Source organism: Lipotes vexillifer, unplaced genomic scaffold, assembly GCF_000442215.2.
Source record: "Lipotes vexillifer unplaced genomic scaffold, Lipotes_vexillifer_v1.1 scaffold238, whole genome shotgun sequence".
Taxonomy (NCBI): Eukaryota; Metazoa; Chordata; class Mammalia; order Artiodactyla; family Lipotidae; genus Lipotes; species Lipotes vexillifer.
Genome location: NW_006785665.1, coordinates 1,240,769 through 1,268,721, shown reverse-complemented (window position 1 = coordinate 1,268,721; position 27,953 = coordinate 1,240,769). Strand labels below are relative to the sequence as shown.

Genomic DNA, 27,953 nt, shown 5'->3' with positions numbered 1-27,953 from the left:
GGGAGTTGTAGTTCGTGTATTGGTGAGAGGAGGAGGAGGTGGAGTGACTCGGCGGCCATTAGCTGTGTGTAGTTGCCCGGGACTAGGAGCTTAAGTGGAGAGGGAAGGCTTATTCGGTGGAAATCAACTGTAGGCATGGACCTCTACCGGGGCTACCCCTAGAGTACGGAGAAGGCGGGCTTTTTGGTTCACCGCCCCGCTAACTAGCGGGGCCCACTAGGCCTCCGGACATCCCCGGTGTCAAGTAGGCCTCGTCTGCCGGCAAGGGCGCCCCAAAGGCGGGAGGCGCCATGTCGCTGGTTGCTTACGCCAGCAGCGATGAGAGTGAGCCGGATGAGGCTGAGCCGGAGCCGGAGGAGGAGGAGGAGACGGCAGCCCCTACACCTGGGCCCACTTTAGGGGGCTTGTTCGCTTCTCTTCCCGCGCCCAAAGGTCCGGCCTTGCTGCCTCCGTCCCCCCAGATGCTGGCCCCAGCCTTTCCCCCGCCGTTGTTGCTGCCCACACCCACCGGAGACCCCCGGCTCCAGCCTCCTCCCTCCTTGCCCTTCGGTCTGGGAGGCTTCCCCCCACCTCCAGGCGTGAGCCCGGCTGAAGCGGCGGGAATTGGGGAGGGGCTGGGATTGGGGCTGCCCTCGCCCAGAGGCCCTGGCCTCAGTCTGCCCCCCCCTATCGGCGGGGCCGGGCCCCCCCTGGGGCTTCCCAAGCCAAAGAAGAGGACAGAGCCGGTGAAGATTGCGGCACCAGAGCTGCATAAGGGGGATGTGAGTATCTGAGGAGGGCACCCCCAAACTGTCCATTGGGTTTGGGCATGGGCTCAGCTGTAGGAGGGACTTGTGGAGATTGCGAGACTCTCCTGTAAATGCATCCGTTGATTCCGGACCGCTAGATTCCTGGTACAGTGCGATGAATTGAGCTGAAGTTTGTCAGCTTTGGGGAGTTAGGGTATTTGTCCATGCGGGTTTCTTCAAGCTGGATTCGCCTGCAGAAGGGCCATATACCATCACCTGGCATTGACAGGCCCAGGCCTAGGGACACTTGGTTCCACTCCGCCTTGTTGCATCTTCACCGCAGCCCAGTTGTTTTTTTTTTTTCCTCTCTCTCTCTTATACTGAGAGCAGCATAAAATCTGGCACCTTAGGTAACAGGAGACAGGATTCCTGAGCCTTTGCTGAACATTCAGGACTAACCTTTTCCTTTGCCTCTGAACTTAAAAGCATCAGGCTTCGGAACGAAAAGGATAGGAATCCTGGATTCTGTGTTTGAGGGGAGTTAGGGAAGAAATTGAGTATTTGTTTAGTACAGATCGTTTACCAGGCACTGGCCCTTTCCTTCAATTGTTACAGAACTCTGGGAGATAACATTCTAATTTTTACAGATGAGAAACAGGTGTCCAGTATGCATGATCTTACCTGACAAAGGGCAGAGTGAAGATTAAGGGTTTATCTGAACTCCAGGCCTGTGCCTCAGTTTCACGGTTTAGGTATTTCTCAAGCCTAGGTGAATTAGGACATTTGGGTCCTAGAGAGGCAACCAAGCTCATGTCGTTTTCTGAATGTTGTTATCAGAAAAATTGAAGGCCTTTTCTGGGGTGAGCGCTTTGGGGGATAAAGGAGACAGCCTAGGGGCAGGTAATACTTTAGAGTTATTTGGAGTTCTTTCCATTCTCTCTCTTCTAAAAGGTTAATTGGGTCAATCCCTGGCTCTCCTTTGGTAACCCTCTGAGAGAAGCTGATTCTTGCCCTTTCTTTTCTTCAGACTTCCGACTCTGCCTGGAGGCTATTTCTCTTCTCCCCCCGCCCCCCCACCGCGCCCCCCCCCATTTATTAATGTTCTTTCCCTCACCTCTTTCAAATCTTGGCTTAAAAGACACTTTCTCGGTGAGGACTTCCTAGCCGACCTATTTAAATTGCAACTTCCTGTCACATGCTCCTCCCCACCCCACTTCTTTTATTTTTCTCTGTAGCACCGCCATCTAAAATACTGTACCACAGTCTAGCGTACTGTATATTTTATTTGCCTTTCTCCTTTTGCTAGTATACAAGCTCCATGAAGGCAGGCTTATTGTTTATTTTATTCGCTGCTATATCCCTGGTGGTTAAAACAGTGGCTGGCACAAGCTGAGTACTACCTAAATATTTTGAGTGAATGAACTCAAATGAATATGGATTCTTTATAGAAGGAGTTTCCAGAATCTCCTTTACTACCTTGTTCGAAACTTTTTTTTTTTTTTTTTTGCGGTATGTGGGCCTCTCACTGTTGTGGCCTCTCCCGTTGTGGAGCCTCCGGACGCACAGGCTCAGCGGCCATGGCTCACGGGCCTAGCCACTCCGCGGCATGTTGGATCTTCCCAGACCGGGGCACGAACCCGTGTCCCTGCATTGGCAGGCGGACTCTCAACCGCTGCGCCACCAGGGAAGCCCTGTTTCAAACTTATTTCCATATCGTTTCCCCCTTCTTTCTCACCCGAGTTTGTCATTTCTAAGTTTAAGGTCCCAGAAAGCCTTGTATTGCTCCACTGAAACTTAGTTTGGTCTTGATTTAACCTGGAACAAAGGAAAGTCCTTGAGTAGGACAGAGGAAAATAGGTTTGTTGTTTGGGGTGTTTTCTTTTCACAATTTTCCCACCAATTTTTCTTACAGCCTAATTGTGATATATGGTGGAAGATGGCACTTTAAGCCTGCCTCCCTCCACCCTCCACAGTGACGGTGGAAAGGCTCATTTTTAGGTCTGCAAAGGTAGCATTAAGAAAAGTTGCTGGGGGCTTCCCTGGTGGTGCAGTGGTTGGGAGTCCGCCTGCCGATGCAGGGGACACGGGTTCTTGCCCTGGTCCGGGAAGATCCCACATCCCACATGCCGCGGGGCGGCTGGGCCCGTGAGCCATGGCCGCTGAGCCTGCGCGTCCGGAGCCTGTGCTCCACAACGGGAGAGGCCACAATGGTGAGAGGCCCGCGTACCGCAAAGAAAAAAAAAAAAAAAAAAGAAAAGTTGCTGGTAGGGGCTGTAGAATCTTCCATTTAGGCTGGCTGAAGTGGCAGAAAGCTGTGAGGACTTCTAACTATCCCTCCTTTGTAAGTATAATTCACTAAATTCCTGAGGTGAATCCTGATGTGGATAATTAAAATAAAGCCAAATCCTAGCGCTTAGCTGGTTCAGTTTCCCATTTTTGTTCTGTTCAAGTTAGTATTTTTGTTTTCTGAACATATAGTTCCTGGGAAGTGTAGCCTAAGAGAGTTCTAAGATGATTAGGTGAGGGTGACTTTCGCCTTTGAAATAGTTGTGGTTCTAAGGCCCTGTGGTTCCAAGCTCTGTGTCTTGTGCTTATTGGGCTCTCAGTAAACATTTGAATGAACGAATTAGGTTTCCTTAAATAATTGCCCTTTAGGGTTTGGTGCTGAAGTAGAAGTAATTAACTCTGAATTTTCATTCATTCATTTGTTCGTTCAGTATTGAGCTGCTTCTCTGTGCCAGGAGCTAAGTACAGTAGTGAACATGATAGATCCTGTCACAAAAGGAGTTTATGGTCAATGTGGGGGAGACAGACAAGGAAATAGATTTTAGGTCAAGTCAGAGAAGAACCGTGATAGAGCTGGTACCATGGGAGCACTCCTCTGGGGCACTAATCCAGTTCACAGGTTGGGGAGGCTTCCAGGAGAAGTCGATGTCTAAACTTCAGAGATAAGACAGATGAGCAGAAGGTAGCCAGAGAAAGGGACGATGGAGAGGAGAACATCAGGCAGGGGAACAGAAGGTACAAAAGCCCAGAGGTGAGAGAATGAAAATGCTTTGGGGGAACCTTTTGTAAGGCACCATGGCTGGAGTGCATGGGTGGGCGGGGCAGTGACGAGAGATGAAGCTAGAGAGAAAGAGGCTGAGGCCAGATGATAATGGGCCTTGGAAACCATGCCAAGGCCTTTGTACATAATTCTAGGGTAGTGAAGAGCCCTTGAAGTCTGAGCAGGAATTCTCTGATCGCAGGGTGCTGAAAGATCTGGAGGGAGCGAGACTGGCAGAGAGTGTGAAAGATGATGGTGGCCTGGATAAGGGAGTAGCGGGGGATGGAGAGAGCTGGAGGCTCCAGGTCTTTTTCTGAGGTAGACGTTTTAAGACTAGGGAATTGGTTGGATGTCATGGGTGAAGGAGAGGATTCACGGCTGATCCCTTGCCTTTTGGCTCAGGCAGCTGGGAGGGTAGTGGTGCCATTTATTTAGGGAATACAGAGGCTGAGCAGATTGGGGATTAGATTTAATTGGTTACAAGTATCAGAAACTGCTCCTAGCTGGCTTAAATGGAAATGCATCATAAGTATACTGAGGTACCTTGGAAAGGGCCTGGAATCAGGAATTGGAGATCTGTCGGAGACCCACACAGCTTCTCTGCACATTTGATTCATTCTTCTTTGTCTGCAGACCAGTTTCCACTTCTTAACTTTTGTTGCAGGTGAAAGATGGCCACCCATACCTCCTTGGTTTTTAGTTTCTTCCTTTTAGTGATTGGCTCATATTGACCTACAGTCTTAGTCCCAGTTCTGGTTTTCCAGGGGAGAGAATATGATTGGTTTGGGTAAGCTCATCAATCAGCTGCAGTCAGGAGACAGGGTAGTACCAAATTTCTCTCTCCATGTGCACTGCAAAATCAAATTCAGTCAGCTTTTGACTTCTGTGAGGAATTAGGGATGATCCATAAAATGGAGAATCATCCTCTCCTTTTCCCTTCTTACTGTTCTTTTTCTGAACAGTGGTTTATTGTTGATTTTGTGGGCTTAGGGGATGCAGACTTCTAAAATTAGGATACCAAAAGAACAAAATTAGAAGAATACGTTTGCTGTAAGAGTTTTCTGTCATATAATGTGCATTACAACACAAACAGAAATTTTAGGGTTATCTGGATTAGTATTACCCATCCTTTTAGATTGTTTATCCAGGTAGTGGAAGATTTGAAGCTGTGAGATTGCAAGTTCACTAATTTTGCTCATTTCTGTTAACCAAGTAATATAAGAGTTGACTGCGGTGGATTTAGCTAAGATTTAGCCCTAGATAGAAAGGGAAGGAGGAGCGCCCTAACACCTGTGGGGCACTTGCATAGTGTCCGACACGGTGCTGGGCACTTCAGCGACTCTGTAAGCTAAGTGTTACCCCTAGTTTACAGGTGAGGAGATAGGAATTTAGAGAGCAGAGCTAAAATCACACAGTTTGGGAGTAGCAGAAGTCGTATTTGTACCCAGGTGTGTTCTGTTCCTTTCTATCATAGTGCCTACCAAAAAGAAGAACGTTGAGCAACCAGAACTATGAAAGTGATACGATGAGCAGTGCAAAAGTGGGAGAGAAAATGATATCCTAACTGAAGGGCAGATGTAAGAACATATTTGAGACCAAAGGGTAAAGAAGTTGATGAATCTAGCTAATAGGGGTAATAGCAGAGAGGAGTGTAGAAGTGATTAGAGTTTGGAGCCTGGGGGTAGGAGAGTCTGTGCTTGGGCCCTGATTTTCTTCTTGGCTCCTGGCCCTGGCAACTAGTGATTGCTTTTTTGGAGAGGGAGTCTGTCAGAACCAGAGCCTGGAAAGATAAGAGGGAGGCTGCCACGGAGAATGAGGCTCTGATAGATTAGCAGATCCCACTGGGCCTGGCTTAATGGAAAATGTCTGTTTCCGTTCTTGCTCAGCAGTCTCTGGGTGTGTGTGTCTTGTCACTCTTGGCAGCTGGAACAGAGAGGACAGTGGTGGCCATTGAGGCTCAGGCTCTAATGAGACCAAGAAGAAATACAATACTTTCTTCTTAAGAGACACAACCGGTTTGTGTCTCTAAAACCCGGGAATGCCTGTTCTGGCCCAGCGTACTTCTTCCAGCCCTGGGTGCTCCCATATCTCTAGCATCACCCTTCTTTCTGGGTCTAATGAAACAGACCCACTCAGATCACCATTTGCTGGTCTTTAGCATTCTCTAGGAATTGACTCCACGGCCTCCATTTAATATACTCCTGTGGAAAACAGTTTGGCAGGTCCTCAAAAAGTTTATTAGAATTACCATGTGATCCAGCATTTTCACTCCTAGGTGAAAAGAACTGAAAACGGACTCACACATACTTGTATGCCAGTGTTCGCAGCAGCACTACTCACAGTAGCCAGTAGCCAAAAGGTGGCAACAGCGCAACAGCCCAACTTATCAACAGATGAGTGGATAAACAAAAGTGTGGTATATACATGCAATGGAATATTATTCAGCCTTAAAAAGGAATGCAATCTGGTACATGCTACAACATGGATGGACTTTGCAGACATCATGCTAAGTAAAATAAGCTAGACACAGAAGGACACCTATTGTATGATTCCATTTATATGAGGTACCTAGAGTAGGCAAATCCAGAGATAGAAAGTAGAGTAGAGGTTACTGGGGGCTGGGCAATAGGGAATTATTGTTCAGTAGGTACAGAGTTTCTATTTGGGATGATGAAAAAGTTCTGGAAATAGTGGTGATGGTTATACTGTATTGTGAATGTACTTACTGCCACTGAATTGTACATTTACAAATGGTTAAAATGATAAATTTTGTGTTATATATGTTTTACCATGATAAGGGGAAAAAAACCCAGTATACTCATGTGCCTCACCATCAAAGAAGTTCTTGTGTCTTAGTTAAATACTGTATTTAGGCTAAGCCCATTGCTTCTAGCTGGTTCCTGATAGAAGCTGAGTTAATTTTTCTTTTAAATGCTCCAAGACAGCTGTATCCCCCCCACTCCAACCCCTGTCCTGTGACTGGAGGGTATATGGCACATCTCTTAGCTTTTGGCTTATTTATCTCCTCCTTTTTGGTACTCTGAACCGAAGTTTATTTTTTTGTTTGAGGTATTTGGATTAATTCCTTGCTGAGCTTTCCTTTCGCTTCCTGTTAGTTTTCATTCAGGCCCCCACATGCCCATAAGTATTTTGAGTGGCATCTAGACCTCTTTTCATAGTGAACCAGTGACTTCTGTGTTTCCACCGTCTTTAGTTGGCTAAAGTTAGTTCAGGGGGCAAGAGGTGGTTCTTATTCTATTTCCTCACCCTCCCAATGGCCCTGGACTTCCTCTGTGGCCCTGGGTAGATTACTGAGTGTCTCAGAGTCCTGTTTGTCAGCTTTAAGAGGTAAAGATTTATTTTTACCCCTCCCTCGAAGATGAATAGTCATGACTTAAGAAGTGTTTAGGGGCTCAGCATATTTTTTTGCGGGTCTTAGTGTTCTGTTTTAGGGAGTCTGTCATATTTTGTGCCCATCTTGAGATGATTTATAATGGGGTTCAGTAGGTTAGTACAAAATGTTCAAAGAAGGATGATTGTGAGTAGCCATAGCAGTTCTCTAAATCCAGAATTAATAAAAGTCTTTGTACAGTTGTGTGTGTGTGTGTGTGTGTGTGTGTGCGTGCACGCGCGCGCTTTTAAACTTAGGTTGACAGTGTAATGGAAACAATCTGACATTTAAGGAAAAATTGAATTTTCTTCCCACAGCTGATCTGGCCTTCAATTCTATTAGCCGTGGGACAGTTTGCCTACACTTTCAAAGTAGCCACTTTCTGTTTGTCATAGGATCTGAAAAATAAAAATATGCTTGTACAATTTTATAAACGTAATCATCTTAAACTTGACAAAATTTTATTTTCAGATTGTTTCCATTGGACGTATTGCCTTAGATGTTAAAGTTTAAACGTGCCTGGGGACTTCATGAAAACCTTGTGTACCCCATAGTGAGGTGGCTCTGTGTGGTCTGCTGGAAAGGAGAAAAGTCTTCACGGTCAGAAGACAAGGGAAATGGTCAGTAGCCCCTGAGGCAGTGGGAGTTTGGAACAGAGAGAAAAGGTCAGAAATGCTTGGGTGTTTGGGGCTTAAGGCTTATTCTTCGGTTGTGTTTGACATCTTGGCAGACCAGAGAGAATAGTAATCCTTGAACTCTGTTAAGAATTTTAGTTTATATACATTTTCATGGATAGTAGCTCATGCAGTCTTTAGAACAATGTTGTGACATGGATAAGTATTATTGCTAACTGAGGCTTGGGGGGTTAAATGGCTCTTTGGGGATCCTCCCAGCCAATGAGTGGCAAAGCTGAGATTCACACCTGTATTTCTGATGTTGTGCCTTGTGCTCTCGGCTGTATCATGTGGGATCTGATCAGTGTGGATCTCAGGTCTGGACACGCACAGCTCAGCTGCAAAAACATGACAGGTGTCACTGCAAAAGCATGGGAGCCTAAACTGATTCAGGTCCCGGTTCTGCCGTGTACTAGCAATTATTTAACCTCTCTGAGCCTTATTTTCCTTACCTGTAAAGTTGAGATAATAATGCCTACCTTGAAATTTTATTCAGGATTGAATAAAAACTTGTGAATAAATTGCCTGACACATAGTAGCTACTCAGCAAATGACTGTCCTGTCCTTTACTGCCCTTTCTCTTACCCCTATATTTAAGTACTAAGACGGATTTCTCTTTTTTTTAAATATATATATTTATTTTGTTTATTATTATTATTTTTTTAATTTATTTATTTTTTGTGTGGTACGCGGGCCTCTCACTGTTGTGGCCTCTCCCACTGTGGAGCACAGGCTCCGGACGCGCAGACTCAGCGGCCATGGCTCACGGGCCCAGCCGCTCCGCGGCATGTGGGATCTTCCCAGACCAGGGCACAAACCCGTGTCCCCTGCATCGGCAGGCGGACTCTCAACCACTGCGCCACCAGGGAAGCCCTCTTTTGTTTATTTGTCTTTGGCTGTGTTGGGTCTTCATTGCTGCACACGGGCTTGCTCTAGTTGCGGCGAGCGGGAGCTACTCTTCGTTGTGGTGCGTGGGCTTCTCATTGCGGTGGCTTCTCTTTGTTGGGGAGCACGGTCTCTAGGCACGTGAGCTTCAGTAGTTGTGGCACACGGGCTCAGTAGTTGTGGCTTGCGGGCTGTAGAGCGCAGGCTCAGTAGTTGTGGTGCACGGGTTTAGTTGCTCTGCGGCATGTGGGATCTTCCCGGACCAGGGCTAGGGCCCATGTCCCTTGCATTGGCAGGCAGACTCTTAACCATTGTGCCACCAGGGAAGTCCAAGACAGATTTCTCTTAACAGGTTTTTTTTAATACTACAATTGGCAGCAGTTGGCAGCAGTTAGTAATTAAAATCATTGTGTACTGACTACTGTGAGGTAATATTGAACTGTAAGATAGGGCCTTGGCTGTCAGAGTAAAGGGAAGAATATGCACGTGAAAAATGTAACATTTACACAGCAAGCACAAATGAATCATTGTTAGCATGATGCCACCCCAGAATAACTTAGGGACAAATGAGTGAAATAACTTAGGGACACAGAGTGAAAAAGAGCAAGGTGAGCTTCTTCAGAAAGACTTTAGGAGTTTCGAGTCAGGAAGTACAGAGTGCAGACTGACAGGAGAGTGAGAGGTGTCAGTGATTCAGGTAGGGGAGAGGGAGTAATAAGGTGGGGGACTTATGTGAAAGAAAGCACAAATGGAGGATCAGCCAATTCTTTGAGGGGATGTTGGAACCACACTTGATGCCCTTATCTTATTACTGCCTTTATTAGGGTTATTTGGGTACTTGTCATTCTTCTTAACTGGACTGTAAGTTTCTTGAGGGCAGGGACTTTTTTCATGTCATGGCACACAAGAAAATCTTTGAAGCACAGTGGGGGAAGTGGTACAGGCTGTGCCTCTGGAAACCAGTGGGCCAGGACTCTACCTGCTCCAAGCCCTGCCTGATGCCCTGTGGGCTGAGTGGGTCAGTATCATCATAGTACCTATAACCCAGCCATAGGACGCCAGCTGGGAAGCTCTGTCTACGGTACCTGGCACAGTGTCTTGCATACAGTAGGTTCTGAGTAATGATGATCAAAAAGTCCTTGTAGCACACAAATCCAAAAAGGAACCTGTGGACTTCCCTGGCGGTCCAGTGGTTAAGACTCTGTGCTTCCACTGCAGAGGGCATAGGTTCAATCCCTGGTGCGCATGCCATGTGGTGTGGCCAAAAAAATAAATAAATAAAAATAAAATAGAAAAAAACAAAAAAACCCCCCCAAACCCCAAAAGGAACTTGTAAGATATGAGGGTCAGTTGAGAAAAACAGGCAGAGGATTTGAGTTCTTTAGAATCTTGGAGATGAATAGGATCTTAGATTCTTGCCCAATCACCTTTACTTACAGATGCCCCAAACCAAGGTGCTAAGAACAAATGGAAAACTTTTAAGGTTCTCAGTTTGGATATTAATTTTTTAAAATAAAATGTGAAAGCTTGCTCTTCATATGCCTTGCATCTTTCTGATAGTTGGAGATGCTGAAGAACTGGTATTGAGCTAAAAGTTTAGACATTTTTAGTGTGAGGGCTTGTATTAGAAACAATCCTGATGAGTCAGAGGGGTAACACAGATGAGCTCCCTTCTTGCTCCAAATTCTCACAGTCATCATTTGCTCGCCTTCTTCCTGGACACAAACAACTCTGTCTGGCAGACAATAGATCATACTTCCAGAGGGAATGGATTTCTCCAATGACTTTGACCTTTAATACCTCATAGAAGAGTAGTTAACGTACCACTTAATCCCACCGGAGTTCCCCAGCCCTGTGGTTATGCAGTCTATATAAGTGGTTTTAGAAGTGAAACTGAGATTGGGTGAGATTGTGGGCCAAATCCCATTCATCTTCTAGTGAACAGATTTATAGGAAGAAGAATGGGTGTAGCTTTTTCTTTCCACCAAAGACTGAATGGGAGGAAGTAGTCTTTCTTTCTAGTCCTTTAAAGGACTAGAAATGGATGCTAAGAAGGCTGTGCAACAGGTCTGGAGGTATGGGAATGAGTGACCAGGGGTGGTCAACGCATACCTTGTTCCCTGAAGCTGTTTGAGAGAAGGAAGGAAGCTCTGCTTTTTGGCTGGTTCTGGGGGGTGCATCTCTCATACAGAGGAGGGGCTCGGACAGGATGATGGCCCCTGTTGTCCAGTCCTTTATTTGTGCTTCATTTAATGTGGGTGCTTCTGCACTGTCCTTAAACAGTGAGGCCTTATTCCATTTCTTTTTCTCTTAGTCAGATTCCGAGGAAGATGAACCCACAAAGAAGAAAACTGTCCTTCAGGTAAGCTTTGTGATGTAATAGAAGCCATTTCTTCTCTTCCCATATTGCTTCCTGAAAGATGGGAAATTTCCAGGTCAGGCGTAGAGCAAATGCAAGTATTGGACGACTGCCTGTTTGGGTGTAGTTTTGTTTTCCTGATAACATCAGACCTCGTGCTTCTCTACCCTCTCCTCGCTGTTCCCTGGCTTCAGTGCACTGGCGTCTCTCCTAGAGGACAGGCGTGGTAGGGAGATGAATTGGAACTCAATTTGATTCATTACATTTCAGGTAAAAGGATTATTTAGGAATGGTAGAATAAATGGATTGGTCAAAATGTTGTTATGGAACATCTGAACTTTAAAATTATCCATCTTCTCCCTGTCTCATTTTTAACCTGGAAAAGACACACTTAAATAGCACTTACCAGGCACTAAGTGCTGTACCAGTGTCTAACTGATTTAATCCTACTAATAGTGCCTAAGTCATAGCATTATTATCATCCCTGTGTTACATACAAGGAAAACGAGAGCTTAAGGAACTTGCCCAAGGTCAGACAACTAGTGGGGACAGAGCTGGGGTTCAGACTGAGGCAGTCTGACTGTAGAGTCCAAGCTCTTATCTGCTCCATTTGGCTGCTGCTCTGTCGTGAAGACCAGAAGTCCTTAACCAGACAGTGTCGGGGGATAATCTTGCTGCTGCTTCCTATTTCCCCTTGTCCCCGTGCCTTTATTCTGGCTCCCAGAAGTTTCTGCCTGTTCAGCTCCACACTCGGTGATTTATACACTCTCTGACCTCATGTTGATTATATGCCTCAGGAAGAGCAAAAGCAGTTATGCCTTGAGACTTCCCTGGGGGCGGCGTGGTGGTTAAGAATCTGCCTGTCAGTGCAGGGGACACGGGTTCGATCCCTGGTCCTGGAAGATCCCACATGCCGCGGAGCAGCTAAGCCCGTGCACCGCAACTACTGAGCCTGCACTCTAGGGCCTGCGAGCCACAACTCCTGGGGCCTGCGAGCCACAACTCCTGGGGCCTGCGAGCCACAACTACTGAGGCCTGCGTGCCTAGAGCCCGTGCTCCGCAACAAGAGAAGCCACCGCGATGAGAAACCTGTGCACCACAACGAAGAGTAGCCCCCGTTTGTCGCAACTAGAGAAAGCCGGAGTGCAGCAACGAAGACCCAACACAGCCAAAAAAACAAAAACAGTTCTGCCTTTATAAGGTTGCTGTCTCATGATTTAGGTATATGATGTTGAAGTTGCTCCTTCCCCTGACTCTGTTAAGGTGTCACTTCCATGGCTGGGAGGTGTTAGAAGGACAAAGTCATGTGAAAGTTAGAAAGATAACTAGTGAGAGTGATGTTGTGTCCATATTTGTAGTGGGTGATGGAGGACGAATCATGGAAGATACTGACTTGCTGAGACTGAATGAAGCCAGTTGTTCTCTGTTATCAGAATGGCTTCCTGGAGGACGTGGACTGGCAACTGAAGAGATGAGAGGACACTGGCTCAGAAGGCACCCCAGGAGTAAAAAGCAGTCTTCCAGATGGTAGGAAGAGATGAGTGCATAGAGAAACTCTGAGCTGTTAAGGCAGAGTATGGACCCAGCACTGCACAGGGATGTAGCCATGATCCCAGATGTATCTGAGAAGTCAGACACTTTGAAGGTAGCCTGAGGATGTGCTCCACCTGCCACCTCAGTCTGCTTTTTATGAACCTGAGCCTCTGGGGTCTACCAGGCTGAAATGACCCAAATCTGTGAACACAGACAGCAGGGAAAAGAGCCCAGTTTCTGGATGAACAGTTCTGCCTGGCCTGCTTGACTCAGAAGTCTTATTTTACTCGTTCTGGGCATTTCTTGGCTGAGAGAGCTGAAGTACATGGGTACTCCAGGACGGTGACACAATGACCTTATTCCATTCTCCTTTTTCAGACTAACACCTCCCTCAGCCCTGCAGTTAGGCCAAGCTGGACCTGTAGCACATGGAAAGCAGAATCCCAGAGATTCTTTTGAATAATAGCAACTCTGGTTGGGCTGAGGAACACTGGATAGGCTGAGCCAATTAGCTTACAAATTGATAAGTTAAATGCATGACTCTGGCGTAAGCAAGCTGAATGTACCCCGTCTGTAGGGCTTTCTTGGGTGGGGGAGGGAACTTTTGGCGGTATATGTGTGAATGTCTTTTTTGGACATAGGCTTGCTCTTGACTTTGAGTGGCAATCCAAAGGAAGCAGGGAGTAATCCCATGTTAAGAGGAACCTTTGGGACATAGAGGTTCAGTGATCAGCTGGAGAGAGCCCTGGGCTTTTTGCAAAGAAGGATGATGTATTTGCCAAATGTATTTATCATATTTGCAGAAAAATCAGAGTCAGGGAAGGCTTTGTGGCAGAGGGAAGTGGAGCTGGGTTGAGATGGATGAGGAAAACAGGGCTGACATCTTACCTTGGGAGAAGCGGACAGCAGAATGGCCTGAGGTAGGAGGAGTCAAGTCGAGTTTGGATGACGTTAGTGGTCCGAGGTTAGACGGAAACAGGGCTGGTAAGATTTTAGGCTAGAGCACATATCTGTAATGCTTGTTCTTAATGTCAGTAGTATGTGTCATAGCATCTCACTTGTCATCTTCTTCCCTCCTTACCCAAACCTGGGCTCACCAGGGATCCAGTGAGGGGACTGGTTTGTCCGCCTTGCTTCCCCAACCTAAAAACCTGACTGTGAAAGAGACTAACAGGTTGCTCCTGCCCCATGCCTTCTCCCGGAACCCCTCGGATGGCTCCTCTGACACTAAGCCCTCCAGACAAGCTTCTAAGACCAAGCCCTCTTCTCTCGCCCCTGTTGTGGGCACCACAACCACCACTCCATCGCCCTCTGCTATCAAGGCTGCTGCCAAGAGTGCTGCCCTGCAGGTGACGAAGCAGATCACGCAGGAAGAGGACGATAGTGATGAGGAAGTAGCCCCTGAGAACTTTTTCTCCCTCCCTGAGAAGGCCGAGCCGCCTGGAGTTGAGCCATACCCTTACCCCATTCCCACTGTCCCTGAAGATTTGCCTCCAGGCACGGAACCAGAGCCAGCCTTCCAGGACGATGCAGCCAATGCCCCGTTAGAGTTCAAGATGGCAGCAGGCTCAAGTGGGGCCCCTTGGATGCCTAAGCCTGGGGATGACTACAGCTACAATCAGTTTTCCACGTATGGCGATGCCAATGCCGCTGGTGCTTACTATCAGGTGGGTAAGAGGCGTGGAGGGCAGGCCAGGGAATGTTGGAGTACGGCCGTCAGGGAGAGCTTTGAGCCAGTGACACGGCCTCTTTGGCATCACTTTGGCTGAATTAATGAATCTTCTGGTGTCTTGGTTTTCCTGTGCCTGTCAGGCCTCAAAACATACTGCCTTTTTGCTAAGTCTTGTAGTCTGATAGGTCGAAACACATAATTGACCCGTTTATTCTGAAAACAAAATGTCATTGAAGGAGCTGATGAAAGGTATAGGGAGAAAGTGGAAGAGGAGCAGTCTCTAGGCTTAGAGATCCCAGGTAGCTTCTGCAGATGTGGGTGAGGAGGATAAGTGAACTGTGGCATAGACTCCTCGACAGCAGTGAGTCCAAGAAGAGTTCTGGAGGCGGGGAGTGCTGAGGACTGCAAGGGAGAGGAGGGACTGCGGAGGACAGGAGGGAATCTGGAGAGTCGAATGCAAAAGGGAATAAGGAGAATGGTGAGAGGCCTCGACTGAGTCACAGGAAGTTGAAGGGACTGAGGCAAGTCCCTGGAAAGAAGATGCTGGAGGACCATAGTTTGGGCAGAGATAGAGAATGGGGTTTGAGGGTGGTTTGGAGTTTGAATCTCAAACTATGTGAGTCTATTACTTAACTGCCTCTCTGAGTCTCAGATTTCTCAGCTCTAAAATAGGAAGAACACTAGCAACTTCAGGGTTGCTAGGTAGAATTACATTGGTTTAGCGTGCTGCCTGGAACATGGCAAATGCTCAGTAAATGGTTATGATAACTTTTTATTCAAATGTTATTTGGAAGAGCTGTTTAAATTGTTCTATGTGGCCTCAGAGAGTGAGAATATACGAGGCCAGGTTGTAAATAGGTTTAAGAAAGAGTTTTCCAGTGGTCAGAGCTTCCTGAGATGGAGAGGGCTCCCAGGAGTTCGGGGACTCACAGCAGTGGTGGAGGTGGACCAGAGGCCTCTGGCCGGTCCTGTGGCTGGGCAGCTGTAGGAAGTTTTCCTGCCAGCATGCGATGGTTTCAAGACTTCAGCCTTCTTCAGCCACTGTGATTCTCTGAATGGTCAGTGTTAATCTTATCTACAGTCTAGGCAGTGGGCTTTGAAGGGACTCTGTTCTGATCAAAGACTTTGAGAACTATTTGCCGTTAAACCTTGTTGTATCCTGTAGGCTGATCAGGGACAATGCATCTCCCCTCAAGGTTGTTAGAAGGAAGGAGGAACATGAGTATTTTGATCTCTTTAGCAGGAGGAAAAAAAAAAAAAAATCTAAGAAACCACTAGTTTACATCCAGCAAATGAGTATCAGTTGGAATTCTGTATTCAGTTACAAACATTATTGAGGTAATCTGTGCAAATTAAAGCACTTTAAATACACTAGTGGGCCCTGCAATTTAAATGTATGTTATTATCAGTACTTTTAAGGAAAATTAATTACTCTGGGTTTTTATGTATTATTTTTAGTCAGAATTAAACCTTATTTTTCATATAGCTCACTATAAAATGAATGTTTTTAGAGGAGCATTTCTTGGAGTTCTGGGCAAAGGTGGAAGAATTAGGAAAAAGTGCAGGCAGGGAGGAAACAGTTTCTCAGCTCTGTGGCTGCCTGACTCGGCCACAGTAGGGGCCTTGCCCTTGCCTTCACCCCTCTTCCTCTAGGGTCCATAACAACATCTGGGCAGCTCACCTTTAAAGGGAAATCATCAGTTCCTGAACTAAAAATCTGGTAACGCAAACCTGGTTTGTTCCCAGCTTTGTAAATTCCATACCACCCTTGTAGGGGTTGATTTTTATCCGAGATCTGCAACCTCCCTGCCTGTTATAGGCGATCCCCTGTGTCCAGGGTGCTAGATAGGACGAGGAGCAGGACTGGCGTGCCTCACACCTCTCACCTCCGCTCACACTGGATTCTGCTGATGTCTTACGAGCAGGAGCAGGGCTGAGGCGCAGTAGAGGTCAGGAGTGGGAACCACTCTTGGGAAGCGGCCAGGGGAGCAGGGGGTAAATTGAAGCCAGAGAGAACGTCTTTATTTCTTACCTCTCTTCCCTAAAAAATACCCATCTCTCTGGATGGTGCAGATGAGAAGGAAGTCTGGTTCTTGAGTTATAGGGTAGGTCCTTAGGATCTGTAGTGTGGGTGTGGGTGTCACCACTGCCTCTTTGATGAGGGTTTTCTTTGTCCCCTCTCCACTCTGCCCTCAGTTGGTGTGTTTTTTTCCCTCCTTGACTGCAGGATTATTACAGTGGTGGCTACTATCCCGCACAGGACCCGACTCTGGTCCCCCCACAGGAAATTGCCCCAGATGCCTCCTTCATCGATGACGAAGCAGTAAGTTAACAAAGCACAAGTGACCATCTTTGACCCCTGGTCACCAGGTTTCAAATCTGAAGCTAAAGGAAATTCTTTCTTTTTCTTTTTAAACTACATTCATTTAGGATTAGGTTTGGCAACATATAATTGAGAAACTTCAAGTAATACTGGCTTATGTAAGGGAAGTTAACTTTTTTCTTCATAAAAGAAGGCTAGAGGTAGGCAGGCGAAGGCTGGTATGGCAGCTCCACAAAGCTGTCAGGGATCCAGTCCCCTTCTGATCATTACTTTGCCCATCCCTAGGTTGTGGCCTTTATTCTTACGGTTAGTGATAAGAATAAGAATGGGGCTTCCCTGGTGGCGCAGTGGTTGAGAGGCTGCCTGCCAATGCAGGGGACACGGGTTCGTGCCCCGGTCCGGGAAGATCCCACATGCCGCAGAGCGGCTGGGCCCGTGAGCCATGGCCGCTGAGCCTGCGCGTCCGGAGCCTGTGCTCCGCAGTGGGAGAGGCCACAACAGTGAGAGGCCCACGTATCACAAAAAAAAAAAAAAAAAAGAATAAGAATGTAGGTAAGTCCACTGCCATCATTGCTGCATACCAGGCAGTAGAGTGGAGAAAGAAAGTCACCTCCCCTTTTAGAAGACTTCCTAAGAACACTTCCCCTTCTGTCTTACTGACTAGAACCTGGTCACATGGCCATATCTAGTTGCAAGGAAATGGAGTCTTTTCGCTGGGTGGTAATATGCCTTGCCAAAGTGTTGGGTTCATTCATACTAATGGAGACAAGGAGAGTGGATTTGGGAAGGGAACAGCAGCCACAGTAAATAACCCTGTGTTTCACAGCACTGTGTTCCCTGCTGCTGAGCTTTTCCCCAACTCAGCACAAGGGAAGATGAAAACCACATGTCCTGCGGCCATCTGGTCATGTTCAAGAGATAAAGTATTCCATCTGTAGGGAGGTCACAGCCTATTAGGAGTGGGTTGGAGAAATAGGGGATCCTACCTCTTTGCATGCAAGTTCTTATAAAAATAATTTTCTTCTCACCTTTTCACAGAAAGATGTGCATCCCTTTGCAAACTTCTGCCTGTGGTTAATACTGTGTTCATCCACCTCCCTGTGTATATCCTCCTTGACAAGTTCAGTAGTTAGGCCCTTTTTGTTTTAAGCCTAGGAGGCAGCAGAGAGCTCATCCAGTGGCAAAAGTCAGCTTCTTATGGGTAGAGTGACCCCAGGAGGCCTTGCTAATGCTCAGACCACAACCTGGGTTTCATTGCAGGTTTCCGAGTGTTATTGAATTTAATTCCCCTTTGCTCACACTCCTTCTAGGCATATCTCCTGGTGACTTGTGGTGTGATTTTTTTTTTTTTTGAGGAGGAGGAAAGAGTAGCAGTCTCCTAGAAAATTTGCTAGGTCTTTTTTTGAGGCTTTCTCTCTCCCTATCTCTACGTTCTCCTTCTCTCATGTCTGGTCTGTTGTGTGGTCTGCTGATTTGGTGACTGAACCAATGCGAAGGAACAGACATGTTAAAAGAACCAATTTTTAGAAGAGAAATCCTAAAATTTTTTTTTTCTGTACCCTTAATTTGAAAATAGTATGCAGTCCTTTTAGGCAGATACAATTTATAAATTGAATACAAATTCATATCAGAGATTCTCTGCACTCACTTATGTTTGGGAATACATTTTGGCCTTCCTTTCCCTGAGGCCAGGAGAACCTCTGAGAAGTAGCCTTTCACCTGGCTTTAAGGCCACTTGGTAGGTGGCACGGTGAAAGGACATACTGCATAGAGAGAATTAAGGGTGCAGTGGAATTGGGGAGGCCCATAAACCATTCCATAAACTCTGGATCCTTGGTGACATCTCCTGACCCCCTACCCAGACCCCCCCTCCTGAATTTTTTCCCTCTTTTCCAGTTTAAGCGGCTGCAGGGCAAAAGGAACCGAGGGAGGGAGGAGATCAACTTTGTGGAGATCAAAGGTGATGACCAGCTCAGTGGGGCCCAGCAGTGGATGACCAAGTCATTGACAGAAGAGAAAACCATGAAGTCATTCAGCAAAGTAAGTGGGAAAGGTCTAGTGGGTGGCCAAAGCAAAATCTGACCCCATACCCCACTGTTACTGTCCCAGCACCTTTAGCAAACACCTGTTCCCCTTGGTAGTGGAGTGTACACCAAGCCTCCCAGATAGAGCTCCCGCCTTTCAGAATTTTGCAGCACTTTGCTCTCCATCTGGATGGTGGAGTCTGGTTACTGAGATTGGGTGGTTGAAAGTTTCCTAACCTGCAGTTGGGAAGATCTCTGATATGTGTGGCTCCTTCCCTGGCTGGACGGGATCCATAGCTGCTCTTCCTTCTCTCTGCAATCATATCCCTCTCTCCATCCTGTTAAGTTGGGACCCGGCACAGCACATGTGTGAGGTATGGGTACAGCAGAGCCTCAGAAGCCCTGGGGTCCTAGGTGCTGAGTGTACATGTCCTTCTCTCTCCTTTCTTTCCATTATTTATTGTAGCCAGCTGTAGTCTTTTCAGATGCTTTATTCCTCACATTTCCCACACCACACTCCCACCTTCTCTCTGCTAGTTTTCTTCAGACAGTATGATGAACATCTCTTCACCTAGTAGCTGAGTACAGCAAATGTGGACATTTATGAGCCTGCCACAGGGGGGGAAATGTGGGGAACCCTGGATTCTAGCCGAGCACCAGCAAGGCCAAGGTCGGGCATTTTATTCCCTTCTCTATCCATTTTCTTTGCTTTGTTCTGTGGCCACAGATGGCCATCTGAGCCCCAGCCATTTGTTTTAACTGAATGTTGGCGGCCATACAGGACAGAGCAAAGGATTGTGGTTAGATCAGCATAGATCCATCATTGTTTACTGGAAAAACCACTTAGGAGAGCATGCTCTACTAACTGTGGGTCGAGAAGCATCATCACATAGTAATAGCTACTGTTGTCAGTGCTCACTGTGGGCCAGGAATGGAGCTGGATGTTTTATGTTTGTCATCTTTAACTGTCATATTAAATGATATTAAATAGCATCAAGGAATTGGAGTTTGCTGTTTTCCCAGGTCTAAGTTTTTTTTCCATCATCTCATGGTATTGAGCTAGATTGAAAAAAAAGAGAAAGATACAGTTCCTGTCCTTGAGGGGTTTACAGTGTAGTTGAGAAAAAGAGATTTAAGGACACTTGAGTGTAAATGATTATGGTGCAAATTGATTACATAAGTGCTGAGGAGACTCCAGAGAGGAGTTTTGGGAGTTGGGTGGGGCTGATTAGGAAGCTTCTAGTCTGAGACAAGACTGGCAGAGGACAGAAAAACTGCAGAATGAAAGCCCAGGCCAATATAGACTTTGACAGTAAATCATTTGCATCAAAGTTTGGTTAGGGGTTCAGTGCAGTTACGGGTGGAGGCTGGAAGACTGGAGAGAGGTGGGGTGATGGCGAAAATCTAATTCCAGGGAAGTTGTTTGTTGGCAGTTACTAGAATGAGGGACTGGGGTTTCAGCCAGAGGTGATTGATGGGAGAGAGCTTGGTAAGCAGTAGGTAGGAGATAGGCTAGACATCTGGCCTGACTGGGGAGAGGTGAACAGAGATGAAGAGGGCCTAGAGGGGAGATGGGCAGAGTGGGTGGTGAGAGAGTCTGGAGGGCAGAAGGAAAGGAGGGAGGAAGGTTTCCTGTACCCTGGCACTTCAGCTGTTTTAGACTGACTGCAGGCAGTAAAGCTGGTATCAAGTGCCCACTGTGGGTAGAACACCATGCTTGGTGCTGGGGGCAGGGTGGGGTTACTTACCAAAGACGTGTAGTAGACAGTCCTGACCGCATAGGATTTCCAGTCTAATGGGGATGTTAGCTGGCTATTTTAGGCAAGTAGTCTGAGCTTGGGATTTTTGCATAATGGCTTTAATAAAAATAACTGTAAGTATACAGACATAAAAACAGCTCCAAGCTGACTTTTTCCCCCTAGGATTTGGGCTGTGTATAGTTGGTTTCTTAATGCCCAACCTTGCCTCATTGGGGCACGTGAAAAACTTCCACTTTTCTTTCAGTGGGTTAATGATTGTTTTCTTCCCTTGCAGAAGAAAGGTGAGCAGCCAACAGGCCAGCAGCGGCGGAAACACCAGATCACATATCTGATACATCAGGTGAGAGGGCTGAGGGCCCTGGCCTGCTAGGCAGGATCCCTGTAAACCTGGGGATTTGAAGGCTGAGATCTAGGCTAAGAAGCTTCCAGCAGGCACCCTCCCCAGTTCTCCATACGGCCACTAGGTGGGGATGTGTCCTTCAGAATTCTCCTCTGCATCAGTCTCACTTCAGATAAGACTCAAGTACAGGTGTTTGGAATAAACGCTGTAAGTGAAAATTCAGATATTCAAAGCATAAAGGTAAGAGGGGAGTGAAATGGTTTATCACAGGGTTCTTTCAAATAGCAAGTTTATCTGATAATTTAAAAAACTTGAGGGACTTACCTGGTTGCGCAGTGGTTAAGAATCCACCTGCCAATGCAGGGGACACGGATTCGAGCCCCGGTCTGGGAAGATCCCACGTGCTGCGGAGCAACTAAGCCTGTGCGCCACAGCTACTGAGCCTGCACTCTAGAGCCCGCGAGCCACAACTACTGAGCCCACATGCCACAACTACTGAAGCCCGTGTGCCTAGAGCCCGCGCTGCGCAACAAGAGAAGCCACTGCAGTGAGAAGCCCGCCCACCGCAATGAAAACCCAATGCAGCCAATAAATAAATTTTAAAAATTAAAAAAAAAAACTTTAAAGAAAAATTGGTTCACCAACTTTTAGCAAAATATCCACCTCGTGAGGAAGTTGGTTTTATTTGTGTTCTCCATTTCTGTGGCAGGAAACAGTGCAAATAATTCAAAATTACAGATAATCCAGAATATCTTCTGGAATTAGAATATGTCTTGGTATTTATTTGATAGGACCTGGCAGCTTTCAAATATTCACTGAATCACTGAATATCTTTTCGAGACCTACTGTACTAAATGCTGTCAGGGGTACAGACAGGAATGAGACTCTTTCCTGGCCATTTCCCTGGGGAGTGTATATGCTGGTTGGTGATTTCAGTGGCAAAACTTGCTTTCGTTGTTCTTATCATATTTTCACATTCCTTTTCAGAGACTCCTTTGTACCCTTACCCTGTCTTATTGTTTGTAGTGAAAGAATTTGAGGGTAGGGTCTTTCAAAATTTTTTTAAATTTATTTTTTAATTATTTTTTTTTGCTAGCTTCTCCCCTGTAGGGTCTTTTTTAAAACCCAAACCCTTAGCACCCCACCCCATTCCAGGGGAAATGAGCAGGTATCAGCTAGCTTGTGGGAGTGGGGTTGAGGAGCCCCATTTCTAGGGTGGCGCTTTTACCTTCCCAGAATGCAATGTAGAGCCAGGAGTTGTTGCAGTCAGAAGGGGAAAGCATTAATTCTAGTTCCTTCCAGTCAATTTTTCACAGCTTCAATTTATACTTGAAAGTGGTGTGAATTTCTAGGGTACCATATACACTGTATTCAACGCAACAGCAAACTGTGGCTCCAGACTAAGTTATTATTGGTTGGTGTCCTGTTTTGACCTGTCCAAGTCTTTGAGGCTGTCCTCTCCCACTTGGCTAGTTAGGTATCCAAGGTAGCCAGTTGTCTTTCTTTCAGATGCCAGATTCAGTTTCTCATTTGTCCATTTCCCACTTGAGCATCTCAGTTTTAATTCTAGCTGATGAAGGCCCAGGATTCTTGAGTCTTTATTCTGCTTAAACCCTATTAGCTCCCCAAAGAGATGGTTTTTCTTTGCTTTCTCAGGGTCTTCCCCTTCTGCTTGAATAAGGGAAAATTAAATCTTTCAAGGGATTTGCTTTTTCCACCTAATTGTTTTGATGGGAGAAAGGCTCTATTTTTTATTTTTTAAAATATTTTATGTAATACTATTCTAAATATACATATCAATATTATTAAATAGTAAAAAAAAGATGTTGGGGGTAGTTTATTAATTTATTTTTTTTTTAATTTATTTTTGCTGTGTTGGGTCTTCGTTTCTGTGCGAGGGCTTTCTCTAGTTGTGGCAAGCGGGGGCCACTCTTGATCGCGGTGCGCGGGCCTCTCACTGTCGCGGCCTCGCATTGCAGAGCACAGGCTCCAGACGCGCAGGCTCAGTAGTTGTGGCTCATGGGCCTAGTTGCTCCGCGGCATGTGGGATCCTCCCAGACCAGGGCTCGAACCCGTGTCCCCTGCATTAGCAGGAAGATTCTCAACCACTGCGCCACCAGGGAAGCCCGGGAGAAAGACTTTAAATTGGGAAGTGCACAGAGGCAAAAGAAAAATATTTCTCAGAACCTTAATGTGACTCTCCCCTGCCCCCTCTTCCTCGCATAGGCTAAGGAGCGGGAGCTGGAACTGAAGAACACCTGGTCGGAGAACAAGCTCAGCCGCCGGCAGACCCAAGCCAAATATGGATTCTAGGGCTCTGGACCTGACTGCGCCCTGGATCTCCTGCTGCCCAGCTGGCCGGGCCCCCAGCTTCGTCTTTGGGACCTCAGCTGTTCCAAGCCCAGGATCTCCTTCCCTGAGGACCCAGCCCTCGCCTCTGCGAGAATGAACATATTTGATAGATTTTTCTTAACAAAAGTTAGAAAATTTAGCTCCTTTCTGTCTTGGAGCTAGCAGAGACTCAAGTGATGCCTCAGAAGGGGTTCTGAGTTCTTGGATGGGAGTTTTGCTCCCTGTTGGGTGTGATGAAATGTTGAACCCCTCCATTTTTTTTTTTTTTTTTTTTTTTTTTTTTTAAACCAGGGATGTCTGTTGAAATAAAACATTCAGTCTGACAGATGCTGCCTGCCCTGACCCTTTCCTCCTTTTAAGTGAGGTCTCTTTTTTTGGGACCCTTCTCATTTGTTATCCTGTCTTTGGATCTCAATATTTACTTTGTGTAAAGCAACCTCCAAACTATCATGAGCTGCCTTATGATTACTTTGTATCTTTTCTGAGTACTCACCATCTAAACTGGGGTCATAGCCATTGAAGACTCTAGGAATTGTACCAACAATTTTGTATGGGACAGGGGCCTGTGATCCCAAATATGGAAAGTATTGCTGATCTCGGGTATCTCTGAAGACTGGGGGAAGTCAAGGAGATTGTTTCTGTGACATGAAAGAGTTGTTGGACATGAAAAACTGGTGAAATGCCTGTCCCTAAAGATGAGTCAGATTTATACTGGTTGTCATCGACCTGGACTGGTTTGGAAGCTTTGCATAGAGCTTGGGGGCTAGACAGATCTTGGAGATTTCTGGACTCCTAGCTTTTTGCTTGAGAGGGAGGGGCAGGTTGGGTGGGTGGATGGATGGGGAAGGGAGGTGGCAGGGTCTGTGACTTGAGTTAGCTGTAGGGCACTGTGGTGCCCAGGAGCCACAAGATAGGTGGCATGATTCCTCCTCGGAGCAAGGTTCAAGTAGAGATGGAAGATACTGGGTATGGTTCACAAAGCAGCATGCAAATCCTACTGTAGACACTGCCGAAACCTGTTGCTGAGGATACTGGGACTCCAGTAGGGCTTAACTGCAGTGGCTTCCTGCAGGAAGGGACTGTTAAACTCCTGCAAGAAGAAAGGCCTTAGATGCTAGGCAGAGCAGTGTTAACTGGACAAAGATGCCTGACTGTAGTCGTTGCAGGTTCTGAATGGGGAAAACACTAGGAGGAGTTGGTGTTTGACAGTCCTGGTGACAGGAAGGCTAAGGCCAGAGGGGCGGTTTGAAGTGTGTGGTGGGGACTTGGAGACTAGAAGTGAGGAATCTCACCATGCTTCTGGTCTTTTCGGCTGGGGTAACTTGAGGAGTCTGTTTCTCATTAAGTACAGAGGAGGGTTTCATCACTTACAGGAAAACCACCCGCCTATCTGAAATCTGACCTACTTCAGGTTGGAGCCAGACAGGGCTCCTGCATCCCACAGGGACACTTGGGCTGTAGTTGTCCAAGTCAGTGCATCCAGCCAGCCTTCAGCGAGGAGCATTAGCCCATACCACCACTCCCACCATCCACAGAGGCACTGAGGGCTGAGGTCGCCCCTCTGGGGTGTCATAGTGAAGTGAGGTGGTGAGGTAGGCTGAGCAGGGCCCCAGAGTCTGAGGTCCCATGGAGTCAAGTGCTGTTTCTGTATTCAGTACGCTGTAGACGCAGCCCTGCCCTCCTGAGTTGCCACGCTCCTGGGATTCAGCAGTTCAACTTTCTCATTTTAGGGGCTGCATCATGATGGAGCTGGAAGTGCTCTGGGTTGGGAGGCAAGGCGTGGTGGTCAGGGGTTGTCCTGGTGTCTTCTGGGAACGGATAGTTAAGCCAGATATCTTTCAGCTTCCTCTTGCCTCCCACCTCCTTTGGTTCTCTGGAGGTAGTATTAAGCCATTTTTTTAAAGCCACTTTTTACTCCTACCAAAGATGACATTTTATTTGGTGGTTAGAATTTCTTGGTCACCAAGAGAAATACAAGTTAGAAAATGGACAGACTTTATTTGGGAGGGCTTTCTGAGGTAATAACCCCAAGTTCTGAAAAGTAAACAGGGAAGAGAAGACAGGGATGAGGGAGAGGGAAGGAGGAAAAAGGAATGATAAGTTGGCTCAAATTGGCATGGCAGTAACAGCCAAGGGACGGGGTTGGTGGGGGCGGGAGGTGAAGGCCTTGGTCAGAAGTGGCTCCCAATGGCCCTAGAAGGTGTTGGAGGTGCTGGGGGTAAAGCCGAAGTGTGCAGTGCTGCATTGCCCAGGGCAGAGGAGCTGAGGAAGGTGAGGTCCACAGGAACAGGCTTAGGACGCAGGCTTAGGAACTGCCCAGAGATGGCACAGCTGTCACAAAGGGGGTTTTGGCTCTGACCCTTGGGCAGGGACCTAGCCAGGTGTTCGCCCCAGCTGGGTGCTGAGCTTGCTGTCCCAGAAGCCGCAGTCTGTTGAGGGGATGGTTGAAGTTCTGTGGGGCCTGGGGAGGTGGCAAGTGTGCTGGAAGGCTTTGCTGTCTGCTCCCAACCTTCTTTTACCCCCTCTCCCTCTGCTCAGCTTTGTTTCCGGTGGGGACACATGTTCTAAGGCCAGTAGAGGTAGCTGGGGATGGGGCCTCAGTGATGACTGGCCCCCAGTCCTCCTTAAGTGGGTCCATGAGGAATGATGTGCTATAGACTCGGGACAGCTGAGGTTGGGGGTTTAATAGCTTCTCAGCCCCCTGCCCCTGCCCTGGTCCCCTGAGCCAGAGTTACAGGGTACTTTACTGAGACTGTCTACTGCATTAGCTGAGGGAGCTGGTAGGATAAAGGGGACAGCTTAAGGGAGACAGGAGCAGGAATAAAAAGACTTCAGGGTCGGCCATGGTGCTGAAGGGTCTGGAACTGGAGGAAAAAGCTGGAACCTCCACTTGCAGCAAGGCCTTCTGCAGGCTCTGAAGGGGATCTGGGGCTCGGGGTAGGAGACTCTTCTTTCTGACAGGGGGCTGAGCCAGAGAGAGCCCTCCCTAGAGGAAGCTGGAGGGACGGAATAACCACGGGAGATTGAGTCAGCTGAGAAATGCCTTCCCCCTCCCCGCCCGAGTGGTCTCCGCTGGGGCAGAGGAACCTGCTCAGCACAATCGCCAGGCTCCCTTTCCTGGACTAGTTACTCAACTTCTCTATCCTGAAGTCTCACCGCAGCCCCAGGCCCCCGTGGGAGTGAAATCAGCAGGATGGTGCAGGGGTGCCTATGGCTATGGTGGGGAGAAGGGAGGTTCCACCACCTTGGTCGTCAGGGCTGGGCCTGCAGCGGGAGCCCTCGGGAGGACAGGGGCCTTATCCTTTGGCCTGGGAGGGGCCTCACGGTATAAGGGGGAACATTGGACTGGGATGACAAGATCTGGTCCTATCTCCAGGACCCTGTCACCTCCCCTCTCTAGACCTCAGTTTCCGATTTGGTTGAACCAAGAAGTCAGTCACAAGGGGTCTGGAAGCCCCTTCTAGTCCCAGCAGTCCTGCTGGGCCAAGCCCCTCGCTGCCTGGTCTCATCTACTCTGTACAGCAGCCCTGTGGGCAAATAAGGCATTATCTCCATTTCAAAGGAATGTAGGGAACAGCGGTGCAGAAAAAAGTTCCCCTGTTAAAGGCTGGGCAGCTTGTTAGCAAACAGCCGTAACAGGAACCCAGGGCTCCTGACAATGCCATCATCTGGATCCTCCCACGCACTTTGGGGAGTCCACCCCTAGCTGTGAGGAGCTGAAGAGGGCGGGGGAGATTCCCTGGGTCCTGCTCACCCCTTTCTAGCAGGCTTTGCTCCTTCAGAAACACCAAGTGGGTCCCTAGGCATTTCTGTCCCCTCCCCGAACCCGCCATCCTGTTCTATCCCGAAGTCTAAGGAAATCCCATCTTCTGACTCTGATTTCCAGCCCTTGCTATACAGCAAGCCTCTCCTTTTCCTGCCTCCACCCCTGCCACGAGAAACCAGCCATGAGGTGACTCCCTCCCTGAGTCTAATCTAAGACCTTTCTTGTGCTTTCAGCCTCCCCTCCCAAAGCCATCTGCTCCCCCCCCCTCCCCTGTCTCTTGCTCAGGAGGGAGTTTAGACCTACAGACAGAGGGAAGTGGAACCCCGCTCTGTTGACTCAGCAACCATATTTCTCCTTGAGCTGATTAGCACTGAGTGGAAAGGAGGGGAATTCACTAGTCACTGGAGCTGGCCCTGCACCAGGCTGGGGGTGGCATGGTGGTGGCAGCACCTAGGCCTAGGGAATATGTCTTCAGAGAGGGGGTCTGGGGGGCTTCTGTGATTCAGGCAAGTACCCAGGGCCCCTTGGCAGGAAGAGAGACCTCGATGGGCTCTGATTGTCTTGACTGAACTCTCATAGAAATGAGGGCAAGAACAGGCTGGGACCACAGGAGTACCCAGAAGCCCCCTGAGTGGCTCCTGGGGGCAGTCTATTCTGAGCCCTCAGGGCCATCCAGGCGCAGACACAGCCCTGCCTCAGGGAGCCTCCAGTCTGATAAAAAAAATAAGACCCAAGGCAGATTCTTCTAGGTGGTTGAAGCTTAGAATGCGGAGCTCGGCCACAGAGGCAGGAAGATGGCCCTGAAGTGGGTCTGGGCAGACAGGAGGAAGCCTCATAAGAGGAACAGGGGAGGCCTAAGCCCAAGAGGCTGGGAGCTGCTGCAGGGGGGCTCCCCATCCTCCTAAGGGGCTCACACACATAGGCTAACAATGCCCCCTCCCCCTCCCAGTCCTGTGTTTGGCAGGGGGTTGGGGAAGGAGGTGCAGCGGCTACCTTTCAACCACTCCCCTCCCTGCCCCTTTCTTTCCTGGCAACCCCCAGGTGATGTAGCCACCCCTCTGCCCCTGGCTAGCTGCCCAGCTCACCCCAGTTAGGGAAAG

The 27,953-nt window shown here is 47.7% G+C and overlaps 1 protein-coding gene across 1 annotated transcript; it reads left to right on the top strand.

Annotated features, from left to right (window-relative positions):
* Positions 1-23,412, top strand: PRCC (proline rich mitotic checkpoint control factor). The gene is made up of 7 exons (XM_007457874.1): positions 1-761; positions 11,039-11,086; positions 13,717-14,283; positions 16,516-16,611; positions 18,508-18,651; positions 20,670-20,735; positions 22,962-23,412. The coding sequence occupies exons 1-7, from the start codon at positions 291-293 to the stop codon at positions 23,046-23,048; spliced, it is 1,479 nt and encodes a 492-aa protein (XP_007457936.1). The 5' UTR covers positions 1-290; the 3' UTR covers positions 23,049-23,412.
* The last annotated feature ends 4,541 nt before the right edge of the window (positions 23,413-27,953 follow it).

Coding starts and splice junctions, on each gene's coding strand:
- PRCC (XM_007457874.1), top strand. CDS start 291: ATGTCGCTGGTTGCTTACGCCAGCAGCGATGAGAGTGAGCCGGATGAG. Junction 11,087..13,716: donor AGAAGAAAACTGTCCTTCAG/GTAAGCTTTGTG, acceptor TGGGCTCACCAG/GGATCCAGTGAGGGGACTGG. Junction 14,284..16,515: donor CCGCTGGTGCTTACTATCAG/GTGGGTAAGAGG, acceptor CCTTGACTGCAG/GATTATTACAGTGGTGGCTA.